Below are 14,911 nucleotides of genomic sequence, written 5' to 3'. Positions count from 1 at the left end.
AGTCTCTAATGGGATTCCAGGAGGTGTATGAAATCAGATACTTGCACGCAGTAACAACTTCATTGTGAGTCCAGAGATGAGCAATTACTAATCTAGCTGCTATTAATGTCACTGTGGATTCTTTTGCATTACAGTTTGTACTTGCACGTCACCTTTTACTTCATTGACCTTTTTTCTGGCTTTTTTTTTTTCCTGCCATAAGTCACATTCTACTCATCATGGTCTTTGGGGTTTTGCAGCTCTGTCCTGCTGCTGCCCTTTCAACATCTGCCTTACTTGTAGTTTTATTCATACTCCAAAAACCAGTAGGCTCTGTCCTCTGCTCTTCTCCATCTTATCTAATTTAGAAAATAAAAACTGCATGCAACTGATTTTTAAATGGCTTTTAAATCTCTTCCTCTGGCTAGTTTGAAACAGCACAATCATCCCATCTATTCACCATATTTCTTCTCAGTGCTGATCCTCTTCTTCCCTCCCCCACAGTTAAACATTCACAACATTCCCAGATATATTGCTGGCTCTTTGCCACATATATAAAAGTTTTGCAGCACTTCCAATATTAAATAAAACTTATGTGAGGAAAAACAATACAAACTGATTATGAACTAGGAGAACTCCCCAGATAGTGATTAGGATGCTTTGTGAAAGTGTATTTAGTTTCTGCTTGATTTTACTTTTATACTGTCTCTCATCAATATTTCAAATCCATCTGTCACTTTCATGATCACCAGCATTAATTTTTAATACGCTGAAGTAGTAAAATAAAAAGATTAGGGAGCAAACAGACTATATCTTTGTCTTATGGAACAAAGTAATTGCTGTTGATTACCTTGATGGTTTGATTTTTACAGCTGTTGTTTCACAATGAAATTCAGATCGTGACACTGATTGTGCCTTCATCTACCTTGAATCTAAAATTTTGTAGCTTTGAGAGTGCATTGACAGTTACTATTCACTATAGGATCCTAGGAAAGTAGGGCCATGCAGCAGAACCAGGTCCCAGGGGCAGCTGTGACCCTCCCTGGTGGCCATGCAACTCCTACCCCCATTGTAGTTCCTCAGGGTCTGCTCCCTTTTCTTTGCTTGTCATGTCTTGATGGAGTTATTATGGTGTTAAGGGAGACTGCCCCAGGGTACCAGAGTGAGCCGTATTCCCCTTTAGCCAACTGGGTCCTCTCGTACCTGGCTGGGCCCAGCCTTGCCTCTTGGGCACTAACTTGTGACCCTCTTGGCCCTTTCAGAGCCTCAGGGCACCAGTTGCCTTATGGGCTATATTTGTGGCCTCCAGATGTTACTCCATGTTCCTTTGGATGGGGCTGCCTGGCCCCAGTGTAGCTTCAGACCTTGAACCTCTGTCTGGGCCTTAACCTTCCCAGCCTTGGCCCTTTTATTCTGGCTGCACCCCTCAGCCCAGGTCCACTACCCCGCACATGGCATCTGGGCCCCGACTATGCCTTACACTTGAATGCTCTGGGCCCCTGGCCCTTGTCTCATGCATTCTGGGCCTTCTCTCAACCCACTGTGTCCCCAACCCCAGGCCAGGCAGCCTTCACTATACTAGCCCTCAGCCCTCTGTGTCTCTGGGACTCCAGACTAGGCTACCTCCACACCTCCCCTATAGCTGCAAGCTGATCCTCCAGTATCGGACTTAACTTCAACACAAACACAAGTACCGTCTTCCAAGCTAAAAGTCACTCTTGCTCAGGACAATATCATCCTGCAAGCTGTACTTCCTGTTGAGCTCTCATGGATAGCTTGGGTGCCTGCCAGGCTGTCTCCTGCAGCCCTATTCTCCCAGATCTGCTTCCTGCAGCATGCAGGGCCAGACTGCCTTCCTTGCTCCAAACACTATAAGCTTGTTGGCCTCTAAGCTCCACCTCATTCAGTCAGGTGGCTCCTCAGCAACCCACAGGTGTTTCTCCTTTGCTTAATGGCTAGCCCATCCTCTGTGGCAGCTCTACACAGCAGGCTTGTTACAGTGCAGCTGGTTTTTGCACAGCTGCCTGCCTATTCAGCAAGGCTAGCCTGCCACACTGGCTCCCTGTTATAGGCTGGAAAGAACCTCACAAGGTCATCTAGTTCAGCCTCCTGCTTAAGGCAGGATTGTCTCTGACTAAACCATCTCAGCCAAGTGTCTGTCCAACCTAGTCTTGAAAATTTCCAAGGATGGAGATTCCACAATTTCTCTAGGTAGCCTTTTCCAATGCTTGATCAGCCTCATAGTCAGAAAGGTCCCATCATCCAAATAATTTAATGAAGATGTTGAGCAATAACAGATCAAGGACAGATGCTTTGGAAACCTCACTTGGTACCTCCTCCCTATTCTTTCTGGTGGAGCCAGTTATGTACTGGCCTTACAGTACTTTCACCTAGTCTCTATTTCTTTACCTTGTTAATGAGAATGTCATGGGAGATGGTGTCAAAAACCTTGCTGAAATCAAGATATATCACATCCACAGAGTCTGTCACTTTATCCTAGAAAGAAATCATGTTGAGCCATGACTTGCTCTTGGTGAATCCATGCTAACTGTTTCTGATCACCTTGTTCTGTTCTAGATGCCCATAATAGATTGAGGGCCTGCTCCATGATCTTTCTAGGTATAAAGGTCAAGCAGACTGCTCTGTAATTTGCTAGATCCTCTTTCTTTCCTTTCTTAAAGATGGAATTTTCCCTCTTCCAACCTTCTGGGGCCTCACCCACCAAGCCCAAGGGCTCTGAAATTACTTCAAGTAAGGTGCAGTCCATCCAGCTTTATTGATTTGAAAGCATCTAGCTTCTAAGTAATCCCTAATCTGTTATTCCACTGCTCTAGGCAGTTTGTCTCCTTCCTTGTTTCGACTGTCAATGATACACGTCATCTGGTAACTACCCCTGTTTGAGAAAACTGAAGTAAAAAAGACATTAAAACTTCAGCCTTCTATGCATCATCCATAGCTAGATTTCCTTCTGCAATCTGAGGGACCTATAGTTTATTTGGTTTATGTCTTACTTTTGGCATACTTGTAGAATCTCTTTTTATTGCCTTTTATGTCAGTTGCCAGTTGCATTGCAAACTGTGCTTTGGCCGTCCTAATTTTCTACCTGCTTGCCTATACAATGCTCTTATTCTCTTTCCTAGTACTATGACCAAGTTTCCACTTTCGGTACGATTCCTTTTTGAGTTTCATTGAAGAGATTGCTATCTAGTAGGGGTGCAGTGATAAAGATATTTTGGGCTGATACCAATGGCCAATTAGTAACGAGCGATAGCAGCCCATACCAGTCCAACTGCCAATACACAGCCCAGCAGCTTGGAGAGCAGAGTCTGGATAGTAAGACTGTTGGGGGAAGGGGAGGGGGCAGAGGAAAGGGATGTGGGGAGGGCAGATCAAGACCCTTGCAGTGAGGGAGAGAGTGGGGCTGGCCCAAACCCCACTCCACCCAGAAGAACCCAGTGCCACCCCTGGCTCCAGCCTGCATTGGCAACCCACCCTCACCCCATGTACAGATCTGGAGTCACATGCTTCCCATGGCTTCCTTGGAGGTACATGCAGTGGCAGGGTCCACCCCCCTGCCCCCCCCACCCCCGAGTTCCCTGGCAAGCGCTCATGGCTCCATCCTGCAACCTGCCCCACCCCGGCTGCAGAGTGCCTGCCTCTGCCCCTGCCCCAGCCCTACTCCTTCCCTCACCACAGGGGCCTCAGTCTGCCGCCCCCACACACCCACCCACCACTTCCTTCTTCTCACTCCTTCCCCCCCACAGACTTATCAGCTGGATGCTGCTCTCCAAGGTACTGGGCTGGCCATGTGTATGCTTCGACTGTGCGTGCATGGGACATTTATTGGCAACATCAACCAAAAAAAGCTGATAGCTGATAATTTCAATTTTCCTTTTATCAGTGTTGATATGATATGGACCAATGTATCAGTGTACCTCTAGTGGCTGTCAGTCTGGCCTTCTGTTGCACTTGCCATTCTTCCTTCACATCAGGATAGCTTATTCCTGCTTCTTTAAAAGGGCCCCTTTAAAGGCCAGCCAGCTCTCCTGGACTCCTTTTTCTGTTTAGACTCGTCTCCCAGAAGACCTTGTTCATCAGTTCCCCAAGTTTGTTGAAGTCTGCTTTTCTGACATCCAGTGTCTTTATTCTGCTTCTGCTCTTTCTTCCTTCCCTTAGGATCTTAAATACTGTCATTTTGTGGCCACTGTCACCCAAGTGATCTTCCACCTTCATTTTCTCAACTAATTTCTCTCTGTTTGAGCAGTAAGTCGAGAAGACCTTCCCCCCCCAGTTGGGTTATCCATCTGTATTGAAAAGTAATCCCAAACATACCCCGAGAACTTACTGGACTGTTTGTGCACTGCTGTGTTTTTCTCTCAGCAGATGTCTCAATAATGAAAGTTCCTCATGAGAAGCAAGTTCTATACTTTGTACCTGTCAGTTTAACAGAAGGCTCATTCAACTCCTTCTACTTGTTTGGTGTCCTATAGCAGGCACCCACCCTGACATCCCCGCTTCAGCTCTTCCCTTTTACCTTTACTAAAAGCTTTCAACAGGCTTACTTTCCATTTTGTACTGCACCTTAGAACACATGTACATTGCCTTTTATATATAGGGCAACATCTCCTTTCTTCCCCTGCCTATCCTTCCTGAACAAGCTATTCTCATCCATATCTATGCTCCAGTCATGTGAAGTATCCCACTACATCTTCATAATCCCAATTACAGCATAATTCCGTAAATTATACTAGGACCTCCAGTTCTTCCTGTTTTGTTCTCCATACTTTGCACATTATTATATAAACATTTCAAGTGTCTAACTAATTGTCTTATCTTCTCTCTGAGAACATTGCTAAGGCTTCTGCTATAGGTTTCCCCTATGTCAGGGGTTTTCAACGTTTTGGGATCAGTGTACCCCTGGCGGGCAGTTGAGAAGGAAGGAGTCCCTTGAGGGCCAGTCAATTTGGGGGGGATCCTACCACTGGCAGCAGAAGTGCCAGCAGCAGCGCCCACTGCCAAGTACCCCCTGAAGCCATCCCAAGTACGCATACCTGCAGTTGAAAATCCCTGCCCTATGCCATGACTGTCTTAGGCATCTCTTCCAACAGAAGCAGGGTCATCTTAGTCCTCTATCACAAGAAGCAGTATTCATTGTTTGTGTTATTCTTGAGTGAAAACTTCAGTTGCTATTATTCACCTCCAAAGACTAATCTCTGGAAAGGCTTTGACCTGCTGTTGACCCTCAGCAGTATCCAGCAGGACCATAAAAGAGATTCTTCTAAGTTAACTCTTCCCAGCCCCAGTATTCAAGCACACTTTTTAAACCCAACAGTATCAAGAAGCACTAGTTCCTTTGAACAAAGTGCTGTTGGAATTATGTCACCAGATAAGAGTGAAAGAACTGTGTTTACTCCAGATATTTCCCATTATGCCCAATGGGAGTACCAAAATGCATCCTGGATAAGAAAACAAGCATTCTTCTTCTGGAGGAGGATGACTTGTTGCCACGTGGTCTGAATCTGGCCCATAATTTTATTGCGCGTCTTACATCCTGCCCACAGCATGTGGTGTATGAGAGCTTTAGTCCAAATGTCTGGACAAGATGAACAACATATTCAGGCAAGGACTGGGCACACAGACACGGGTATCCACTGACTTCACTGCTGTTTTCCCCTTGGTAATCAGTGTCTGTATCTCTTTCAAAATGATAAACTTAAAATGTTTGTTCCTCTTTGTATAGCACATAGCTTTTTAAGATCTCTTCCATATTTTAGCTTAAGGAAGAGATCAGGTGTGAACGTCTATGTTTTATTATGTTTCTGCCTCCTGCTTACAGCTTACTTTTATTTTTTGTTTGGAAATGGTCATCTCACTTTTGAAGTAATATATCAAGAAAGGAGTAGTACTACTAGCTGCTTTGAGCCAGAGGTTTCAGATGAAACTGGAGCATTGGAAGCCTTACAGGTTTTAAATGCTGGTCATCTTTTCTATTCCCTCTTTCTGTATTAAGAATCTTAAGATTGAATTGTTTTCTCATCTTGGCACCAGCTCTTTCTGATTCATTTTTTCCTGCTGTGGTTGTTGCCTCCTTAGATTAAAATGCCACAAATCTCTGACCTCCAGCCCAGTCGGTGCTAAATGCTGAATGATGTGTTTTTCTCATTCTTGTGCACTCGTCACAGCCTTCCATTTACGAGCCAGCTGTTGTGCTAGACTGCAGCTGCGGGGTGTGGAATCTGAATGCCAGGCACTCTTTAGAGTGCAGAATTAGAGCTGTTCCCTAATACAACATCAGGGGTACCATCATCAGGGGTGGGGGGCCTTGTTAACTCTTCCACGTAAGTGCTCTATGGAGCTGAGAGAGTTATATTGTAACTTAAGATGAGCTGATCTTCATTGGCATTTATTGCAATTTTTAAAGCTATTAAAGCAAATTAATATTAATCTCTAATTTTTAGAGTTTGTAGAAGCATTAAAGCTGTTTACTCAAAATTTAAATGGAGTATAGAGTAGTGGAATCAACAGGGAGTTCATGAATGCTCCATTAATACTCAGATTTTTGCATTAGCACAAGAAAGTTTGTGCTCTTATGTTCTATACTAAAGCTGGAAATGCTGCTTTTCTAGATTGGTACAAATCTTTTTTGTGTTTTGTGGTGAGAGAGAATATTTTGACATTCTCAGAGCGGTGACTGATCAGACTCCTCTTTTATCCTTACTGTTAACAGACAGCTCTTGCTAGTCCCTACTGGAGCACAGTAGCATGCATATATTTAAATCTCTTGTACTGAAACACTTAACGATCCTTTCCATAATAATCAAGAATAAAATAGTCCATTTCAGTATAGACTGTTTTGATACTCCAACCAAAATAAAAGGCACAGAAAAACCTAATGTTTTGGCTTGTATTCGAGATGTTAATTTATAGGGTCATTCCAGTATTATATGTGTAGTCTCTTATATTATATGGAACATCTGACTTTGTGGTACAGCACATAAGGAATTGTTCCTTGAATTTAAACTATCCCCACGTTTTGTTAGAGACTAAAATGAACAGCCTGTACAAAAGAAATGACAAAAACCATTTCCTGCCTTCTATGTTCCTACTTTCTAATCCTAGTTTCATAGTTGGTAGGGTCAGAAGGGACCTGAGCAGATCATCAAGTCTGACCCCCTGCTGTGGCAGGAAAGAGTACTGGGGTCAAATGACCCTGGCAAGGTGTTCATCTAGTCTCCTTTTAAAGACCCCCAGGGTAGGAGCCAGCACCACTTCCCTTGGAAGTTGGTTCCATATCCTAGTCGCCCTGACAGTTAAGTAGCGCCTCCTGATATCTAGCCTGAATCTACCCTCTGCCAGCTTGTGACCGTTATTTCTTGTCACTCCTGGGAGTGCTCGGGGGAACGGGCTCCTCCAGTGCCTGCTGGTCCCCCCTGACTAGTTTGTAAATGGCCACTGGATCCCCCCTCAGCCTTCTCTTGTGGAGGCTGAACAGGTTCAGGTCCCTTAACCTCTCCTCGTAGGGCCTGCCCTGCTGCCCCCTGATCACGTGAGTGGCCCTCCTTTGGGCCCTCTCCATGCTGTCCATATCCCTCCTGAAGTGCGGCACCTAGAACTGGACTCAGTACTCCAACTGCGGCCTGACCAGTTTCACATAGAGGGGGAGGATCACCTCCTTGGACCTGCTTGAGATGCATCTGTGGATGCATGACAAGGTACGGTTGATCTACCTGACCACATCCCCACACTGTCGGCCCATGTTCATTTTGGCATCAATGACGACTCCAAGATTCTTCTCTGCCTCTGCACTGATGAGAAGGGAGTTCCCCAGCGTGTAGGTCTGCTGCTGGTTCTTCCTCCCCAGGTGCGCTCAATATAGATTAAGTGAGAAGATGCTTCTCTCTATAAACAAACACCACATCAACAGTTTACTCATGCACCATGCTCTTTTGAAATGGTAATACCAAAATATTATTGTAAAAATAGCACATATATGCAGTCATGTATAAAAAACACATATAAAACACAATTTCAAACAGGTTTAAACTGTTAACTTTGTACTTAAAAGAACATTTTGAAAAATATAATCTTGCATCATTAGTTATAGACTATATGGGGAGATCTGTAGAGGAGAACCTACTGAATTTTGAAAAGCTTGTCTTTTAAAGCATAGTTGTTGATATAATCCAGTGCAATATTTTTTCATTTGATTGGTGTTTAATGCTAGAATTGAAAACCTAGATGGGAGACACCAGTGGTGAAGTCCTGGTCCTGTTGAAGTTGGTTGAAAAAATCCAGTTAGCTTTAATAAGGTGAAGACTTCACCCTGAAAATCTTTTCTCACTAGATGACAGCTGTGACTTATGGCTTGGAAAAAAGGATATGTTTATTACACTGTGGGGGAAAAAAAGGAGCAAACAGACTGTATAATTAGGGAACTTTGCCCAACTGGGAGTGAATTACTCATGAAAGAATCAGGACTAAAGCTGTAAGTTGCATCAATGTGGACATTCTGTGCACTGCTAACCTGTACAACAGGTTACCCATTTGGTCAAGGGATACAAGCTATTATCTGCTTTTTGTCATCTAATGATAAAGTTCTGTAATAGTGCTTGCTATAAGCATCTACCTTTAGAATGGCTGTTCCTCTGTTTCAGATCCTAGTGTAATTGCACTCGTTTTGTAGCGTTGCAAAGTTACACTCATAAATGCATCATATGTCCAGGCCCTTAGGCAGAGCATACCAGACTTCCTGAGAGCATTTCAAAAAGAAACTTTTTTTCTAAAACAATTATACAGGCTGCGGTAGCTTGGAGGCATTCATAAGAGCCATCAAATATAAAAGTAGTTTCCTTTTAGTCTTTGAATTTAAGAAATTCTTAACTATTTCCATATCTCAGGGTATTTCATAGAAATGTATAATAATTTTACTTACAGTTTTTTAAAAAGTCGCATTTATTCTGAAATTCCATTAAAGTGTTTCCAGTCTTTGTTCTGTTGTGGAAGGGAAACCTTTGCATTGCTGAAATTACTTAGTTTCATTTTTTTTCCATAATTGAAATGAGGTATTCTTACATAAAAGTCAGATACTCTAAGTCCTTATGTACAGAAAGTTAAGATATGAAGGAATGGAAAATCTTTTTTCTTTATGCTGTAAATGCATTTTACTACTTGTAGGTGTTGATGCTGGTTTTTGAAACTAAGGGTTTGTTTAGGAAACGTGTGTGTAAGTACATGAATGTAATTAAGGGATGTAGGTTATAGCCGTGTTAGTCTAAGGACATAGGCAGACAAGGTTCTTTGAGTGAAGCTGATAATGTAATTAACACATTCCTAATGTAGACAAACTACACTGGTGCAAAAGAAAAGTTAATCATAGAAAATTAGGGTTGGAAGGGACCTCAGGAGGTCATCTAGTCCAACCCCCTGCTCAAAGCAGGACCATCTCCAACTAGATCATTCCAGGCAGCATTTTGTCAAGCCAGATACTGAAAACCTTCAAGAATGGAAATTCCACCACTGCCCTTGGTAACCTGTTCCAGTGCTTCACCACCCTCCGAGTGAAAGAGTTTTTCCTAATATCCTGCCTAAACCTCCCTTGCTGCAACTTCAGACCATGTTCCTTGTGCTGTCATCTGTCACCACTGAGAAGTCTAGACAGCTAGAAGATTACAGAACAAGGAGCAGTGGTCTCAGTGGAATCACCCTTCAGGAAGTTAAAGCCTGCTATCAAATCCCCTCTGTCTTTTAGTCTGCAAACTAAATAAGCCCAGTTCCCACAGCCTCTCCTCAGAAGTCATGTGCCCCAGCCCCCGAACCATTTTCGTTGCTCTCTGCTGGATTTTGTCCAACTTGTCCATATCCTTTCGGGACGGGGGGAAACTGGACACATGGAACAAATTACTTTGTAAATTATTTATTTATGCTAGTGCATTGAGTATACTTCAAGGATTTAGACTAGGGTAAAAATAACAATATGGAACTGCATTTAGTGATGTTGAACTGAATGTAGCTTGGGCAAGAAAAGACTGTGGTTGACACACTGGAAGGATGTGTAGTACATTGCATTGCAGTGGAAGAATATAGGTAGATCAGTCAGAACATGCACCTTTGTGGCCTTTGCTTTGCTGGTTTAGTGCCTTTGAGAGCCCCTCAGAAGATTTTAATATTTTCAGGATGGTATGTAAGAGAGCATAAAAACAGTGCTCTGAGCAGTGTAGCCAGCAGTTTGCTACTAGCAGCCGGGGGAAGAATGCCACCTGGTTGAAGCTGCTGCTCACAACACCTTGAAGGTACAGGGTAGGAGCTGTGGGAAAGGTGGAGGCTCCTGGTCCGGAGGCATGATCTAAAACTACACCCTGCTGGGGCTGGATGGTGTGGTGGGACTGACGGTGGTGGAGCAGTCTCCAGGAAATGCCACATCTGTGCCTTCCCAGTGAAGGGAGAGTATAGGATGCCAGAAAGCTTCAGCCCACACTGCCTTGCAAGTGACCCCATGGAAGGGAAAGGCTAGGAGAGGACACCCCGAAGTCAGAGCAAGAGCCCAGGATCATCACAGTGAGTCCTAAGGCAGGGCCCAGGTCAGGAAGGGACCTAAGGCAGCTTCCAGGCTCACTGCGAATTGTAAGTTGCCTTAAGGAGTCAGATGTGAGGCTCCAGGGGGTTGAGACCCTAAGCCTATGAGGGAGCTAGATGTAAGGCTTCTTGGGCAAGGGGATTAAGGGGATTGAGGCCCAGTGTTGGGAAGAGGATTGAGGCCCCAGTATGCGGGTGTGATGGGACCAAGAGGGTCCCAAGCCAGGCAGGGAACCTGGGAAAAAGGTAGGGGCTGGAAGCCCTGGGTGGGGGATTATGAGTCCTGATGTGAGACACAGAGATTGTGAACCCTGGTGTGAGGACACGGGAGTGAGTCCATTCATGAGGCACTGGTGTGAGGGCACAGGAGTGCGGATCCCAGTGTGGGGCACTAGAGAGATATAGATGCCATCTGCGAGGCATGGGGCATGGTATAGGCAAGGTCGGAACCATGTATATAGGCCCTTGACATCAGGGCAAGTAAATGGGCAGCCTCTCTCCTTTTTATCATCTTCTAATTAATATCATCAAAGGCATGACAGGTGAGGTAGGCGGGCGGTTTGCCCTGAGACAAATGAGTGTTCAGATTAGCCCCAGGACATCCACTTTTTACTTATTATAAGTAAAAAATCTTGAATACCCGACCCAGAAAGTTAAATCTCTAAGGCACTTGACAGACATTAAAATAATGGCACAATTGAGATTGGAGGAGTTTTATGCCCCATCGCAAACATTGTACCTCCTGCCATGCAGATCTGGAATGGCAGGAGGTCCAAGGTTGGGCTGGGGCATAAAATTCCTCTGATCCCAACTGTGCCACTGTGGAGCTGCTCTCAGCCTGTTCCTGTGGATCAGGCAGAGGACAGCTCTGTCTCAGACCTAGGTTTGCTCGTAGTCCCAGGACCAGTTTGAGACCCAGGACTGTCTTGGCCAGAGCCAACAATCAGCTAGCTCACTATTAGCCCTGGCTCTGGGACAGTCCTAGGACCTCCAACCCACATATGCAGTTTTCAGAAGTCCCAGGGCCTGGAATCTGGGCACTGGGAACCCTCTTTCCCATCCCAGAGTCCCATTGCCCCAAGACATCTAAGACCTGCCTGTATAGCCCAGCTTCCTGCCACCCAGCATTTGAAAGTGATTTGTCATGCAGCCCCTTGGCTTCCCTCGCAAGGAACCTTGCAACCTGCACCTTATTTATGGTATTGGGACTAGGGCTGTCCCAGTCTCAATAATAACCCCTGTTCCTATGCTGATGCTGACAATCAGCTGATTTTTGTCAGCATCAGGAGGGATGCTACACATGCAATTTGTGGCATCATACAAATGAGACACAAAGATGTTCCACATGCGTATGTTGTTGATCAAATTTGTGGCACCATAAATTGGTTGAATGTGAACACTGTTACTATTTGTAGTGCTATTGATACCTAAATTATACCTTCAATTTAATATGTACCAGGGGCCTAACTCTTTCCTCCTCCTATTGGCCCCATTCTTGAAATGCATTAAACCCTACAGGCACAAAGGGTGGTGTGTGTGTAACTTAAAAATACATGTGTATATAACATTAATTACTGTGGTATTTAAACACCAATTGATACAAATTAAACCAAGTTTGTTGAAATGTTTATTTCAAGCAAACCTGGTTTAATTTGTATCAATAAACAAAAGTTGAAAGGCCCCTTGTGATTCTCAGCCAGGGTTCTGGGGCATCTTGGAGTGCCTTGAGATCCTTTCAGGGGTGCTACAGGGTGTCACACAATATTAACACTATTAGGTACGCAAAATGATTCACAAGAATAACCCAGAGATGGCAAGTAGGGAATCCACAGTGATAAAATAATTCTTGCCTGTTGTCTTTCTGAGTTCTTTGCAATAGAAGAAGAATTCCATTATTTTTCTGTAGTCAAAAATCAAACGAAAATGAAGGGCTGACATTTTCTGAGGGGTATCTTGAGTCTCAAAAGGTTGAGAAACACTTTACTAGTCTCTCAAACTTTCTGGTCAGATCTTTTAAGAAATATGGGAGAAAGTAAACTCGGTTACTAGCCTTTTCCAAACCCTTTCCTGATGTTGCCAGGAAGTGTGTGTGAATTTTGAAATGGAGAAGGGAGAAAAACATTATGGAGAATGGAAGAGAAGTGTGTCTTGTATCCTCACTTTAAACTGGTTTTGCATTCTATATAGAGATTATATCTCCCTGACATGGTGATCTCCTTTCTATCAAAAGGTAGAATAAAGGAATTTACTTGGTGGTTTTGTCAAGTGTAATTTGCTTGAAAACCTTCAGTAGAGGATAGTATACCATCATCTGATTTACAGAAGTCCAAGGCCCAATCTAAGACTTTTCATTCCATCCAGGAAGAGCACACACCAACTGCTGAAACTTCCTTAGCCTGACGAAGGGTTTTTGAACCCGAAAGCTTGCTTAATAACTATTCTCCAACTATTTGGGTTGGTCTAATAAAAGATATCAAATTCACCCAAGGAACAACGTCAGTCTAAGAGAATGAATTCAAAGTGTTGTATAATCATTTGTATGGATATAATGGTAATTGAAGGAGAATTAATGTTCAATTCTTTCTGGAAAATCTTAAATTAAGATACAGTACACCTTAAGTAGATCAACAGAGATGTACTGCCTGGTCTTTATTTGGAATATATGAAACAGTATTACTTTTTGGTTTGAATTATTTCTTTATATGTTGATGTTCTTCCTTTTTTGTTTTTGTTTTTATTTTTTAGAACTGGTTAGACTCATCAAAGGAAATCAAGAGGCAAATTCGAAGTAAGTACTTTTGTACTTGGATGTTAAATATTTAAACTCAGTGTTCTAATTACAGAAATATCTTTTGCTAAAGTCACCTTGAATCTTTTTAAATTGAAAAACTTGAATATTGTTGGTAACTTGTCATGTTAAAGATTGTTTAAAACAAGATTTCTTTGCAGCCCACTTAACATATAGACAATCCTCTACACACAGTTAAGAAAATAAAATAATGCATGACTTTACAATATTAATGCCCAGATGGTGCAATACATTTTTGGTATTTTTTATGGACAGGAAGAATTGGGTGTACTTCCCGTGCATTAAAACACTGTTTATTATAGCCTAACATTTACAGCATTGATACAGTCGATGCCTGTCTCTTTTTTATTTTTTATTTTTTTTAAATGTGTAAACCCAGTGGTGGAGAACTACACTAGCATAGTTAAATTTCTTGCCTTCTAGGTCAGGGATAGGTGACCCCTGACACACGTGCTAATTAGTGGCACCCAGAGACATTTTCCTTGGTATGCCAGGAGGTGTGCCAAGGAAAGTGTTTAATTTTTTTTTTTTTTTTTTTTTTTTTTTTAAGTTGCTTCTCTGGGGTAGTGACAGCTCCCAACGCCACAGCAGCAGGCACCGGGGGCAGAGGCAGGAGAACACAGGCCAGGATGTAGGCAGGGACCCATTTCTGTGATGGTACGTGGGAGAACCTGCAAAATCAAAGGAGCCACCATGCACTTCACTCCCACTGATTTTGCAGGTTCCCCTGTGTCCCCTCTCCACCACTTGCCGTTCCCCTAATCAGCGGGAAGGCCAAAACTGTGCTTTTCAATATGGTGCGCTTTTTGCCTCCCAGCTGGACAGCAACAGACAGCAGGGCTGCCAGGGCCCCTCGGCCAATTAGCAGCGAATGGCAAAAACAGCGCCATATTTAAAACTGTGGATTTTGCCTCCCCGTAGATTAGGAGCGAGTGGCAAGCAGTGGGGCTTCTCCACCAATCAATGGTGGGAGGTTGCACAGGGAAACCTGCAAAGATTAAAGGAGCCTCTGCATAGCCCACTCCCTCCATTAATTTGGTAGGTACCTAATCAGGGGCAACATGAAGGGGAGGGTGTTGGGGGGCTATAGCCACCCCAAAATTTGCCTTAGCCCCCTGTAGCCACCCCTCCAAGTGTTGCTTCTTGCCACCTGGGTTGTTGGTGCTTGCCCCACATAGTTGAGCCTGCCTGGCTCCCACCCGCAGCGCAACCTCACCAGGAAGAGGCTGTTGTCACCCCTGTCCCTAATCATGGGCTACTCGTGGGGGGAGGGGGGCACATCCCCCTCCAGATTTTTGCCAAGGCTGCTGGCAGGAGCCCAAGCAGCTTGCATTGTGCTGCTGGCCAGGTCTGGAGCTTGGGCCACGACAAGCGGCCTGAACCCATACCTATCCCAGTGCCGCTTCTGTCCCCATCCACCTGCCTGCATTGTTGGGGGGGAGGGGAAGGGACACCAGCAGCAGCCACTGCTGCCTCATGGCCCCACTGCCCATGCACCTGCATTGCTGAGGGGGGCAGGGGGTGGCCGGGCTCTGGAGGCCCCTTGTCGTA

At 44.2% G+C, this 14,911-nt stretch overlaps 1 protein-coding gene across 35 annotated transcripts in view; it reads left to right on the top strand.

Moving 5' to 3' along the window:
• The window catches only part of EPB41L2 (erythrocyte membrane protein band 4.1 like 2), a 230,308-nt gene that overhangs the window by 149,743 nt on the left and 65,654 nt on the right, over window positions 1–14,911 (top strand). For all 35 annotated transcript variants that reach the window (XR_003095729.1, XR_003095733.1, XR_003095751.1 and 32 more), the window contains one exon: window positions 13,297–13,339. Coding sequence is in view for 11 of the 35 variants with exons in the window: in XM_006030781.2 (XP_006030843.1) it covers window positions 13,297–13,339 (43 nt within the window). In the remaining 24 variants the exon portion in view is untranslated. The remainder of the gene's footprint in view (window positions 1–13,296; window positions 13,340–14,911) is intronic.

This window comes from Alligator sinensis, unplaced genomic scaffold (assembly GCF_000455745.1).
Source record: "Alligator sinensis unplaced genomic scaffold, ASM45574v1 scaffold824_1, whole genome shotgun sequence".
NCBI classification, from domain to species: Eukaryota; Metazoa; Chordata; order Crocodylia; family Alligatoridae; genus Alligator; species Alligator sinensis.
This window is presented reverse-complemented; position numbering and strand designations above follow the sequence as displayed.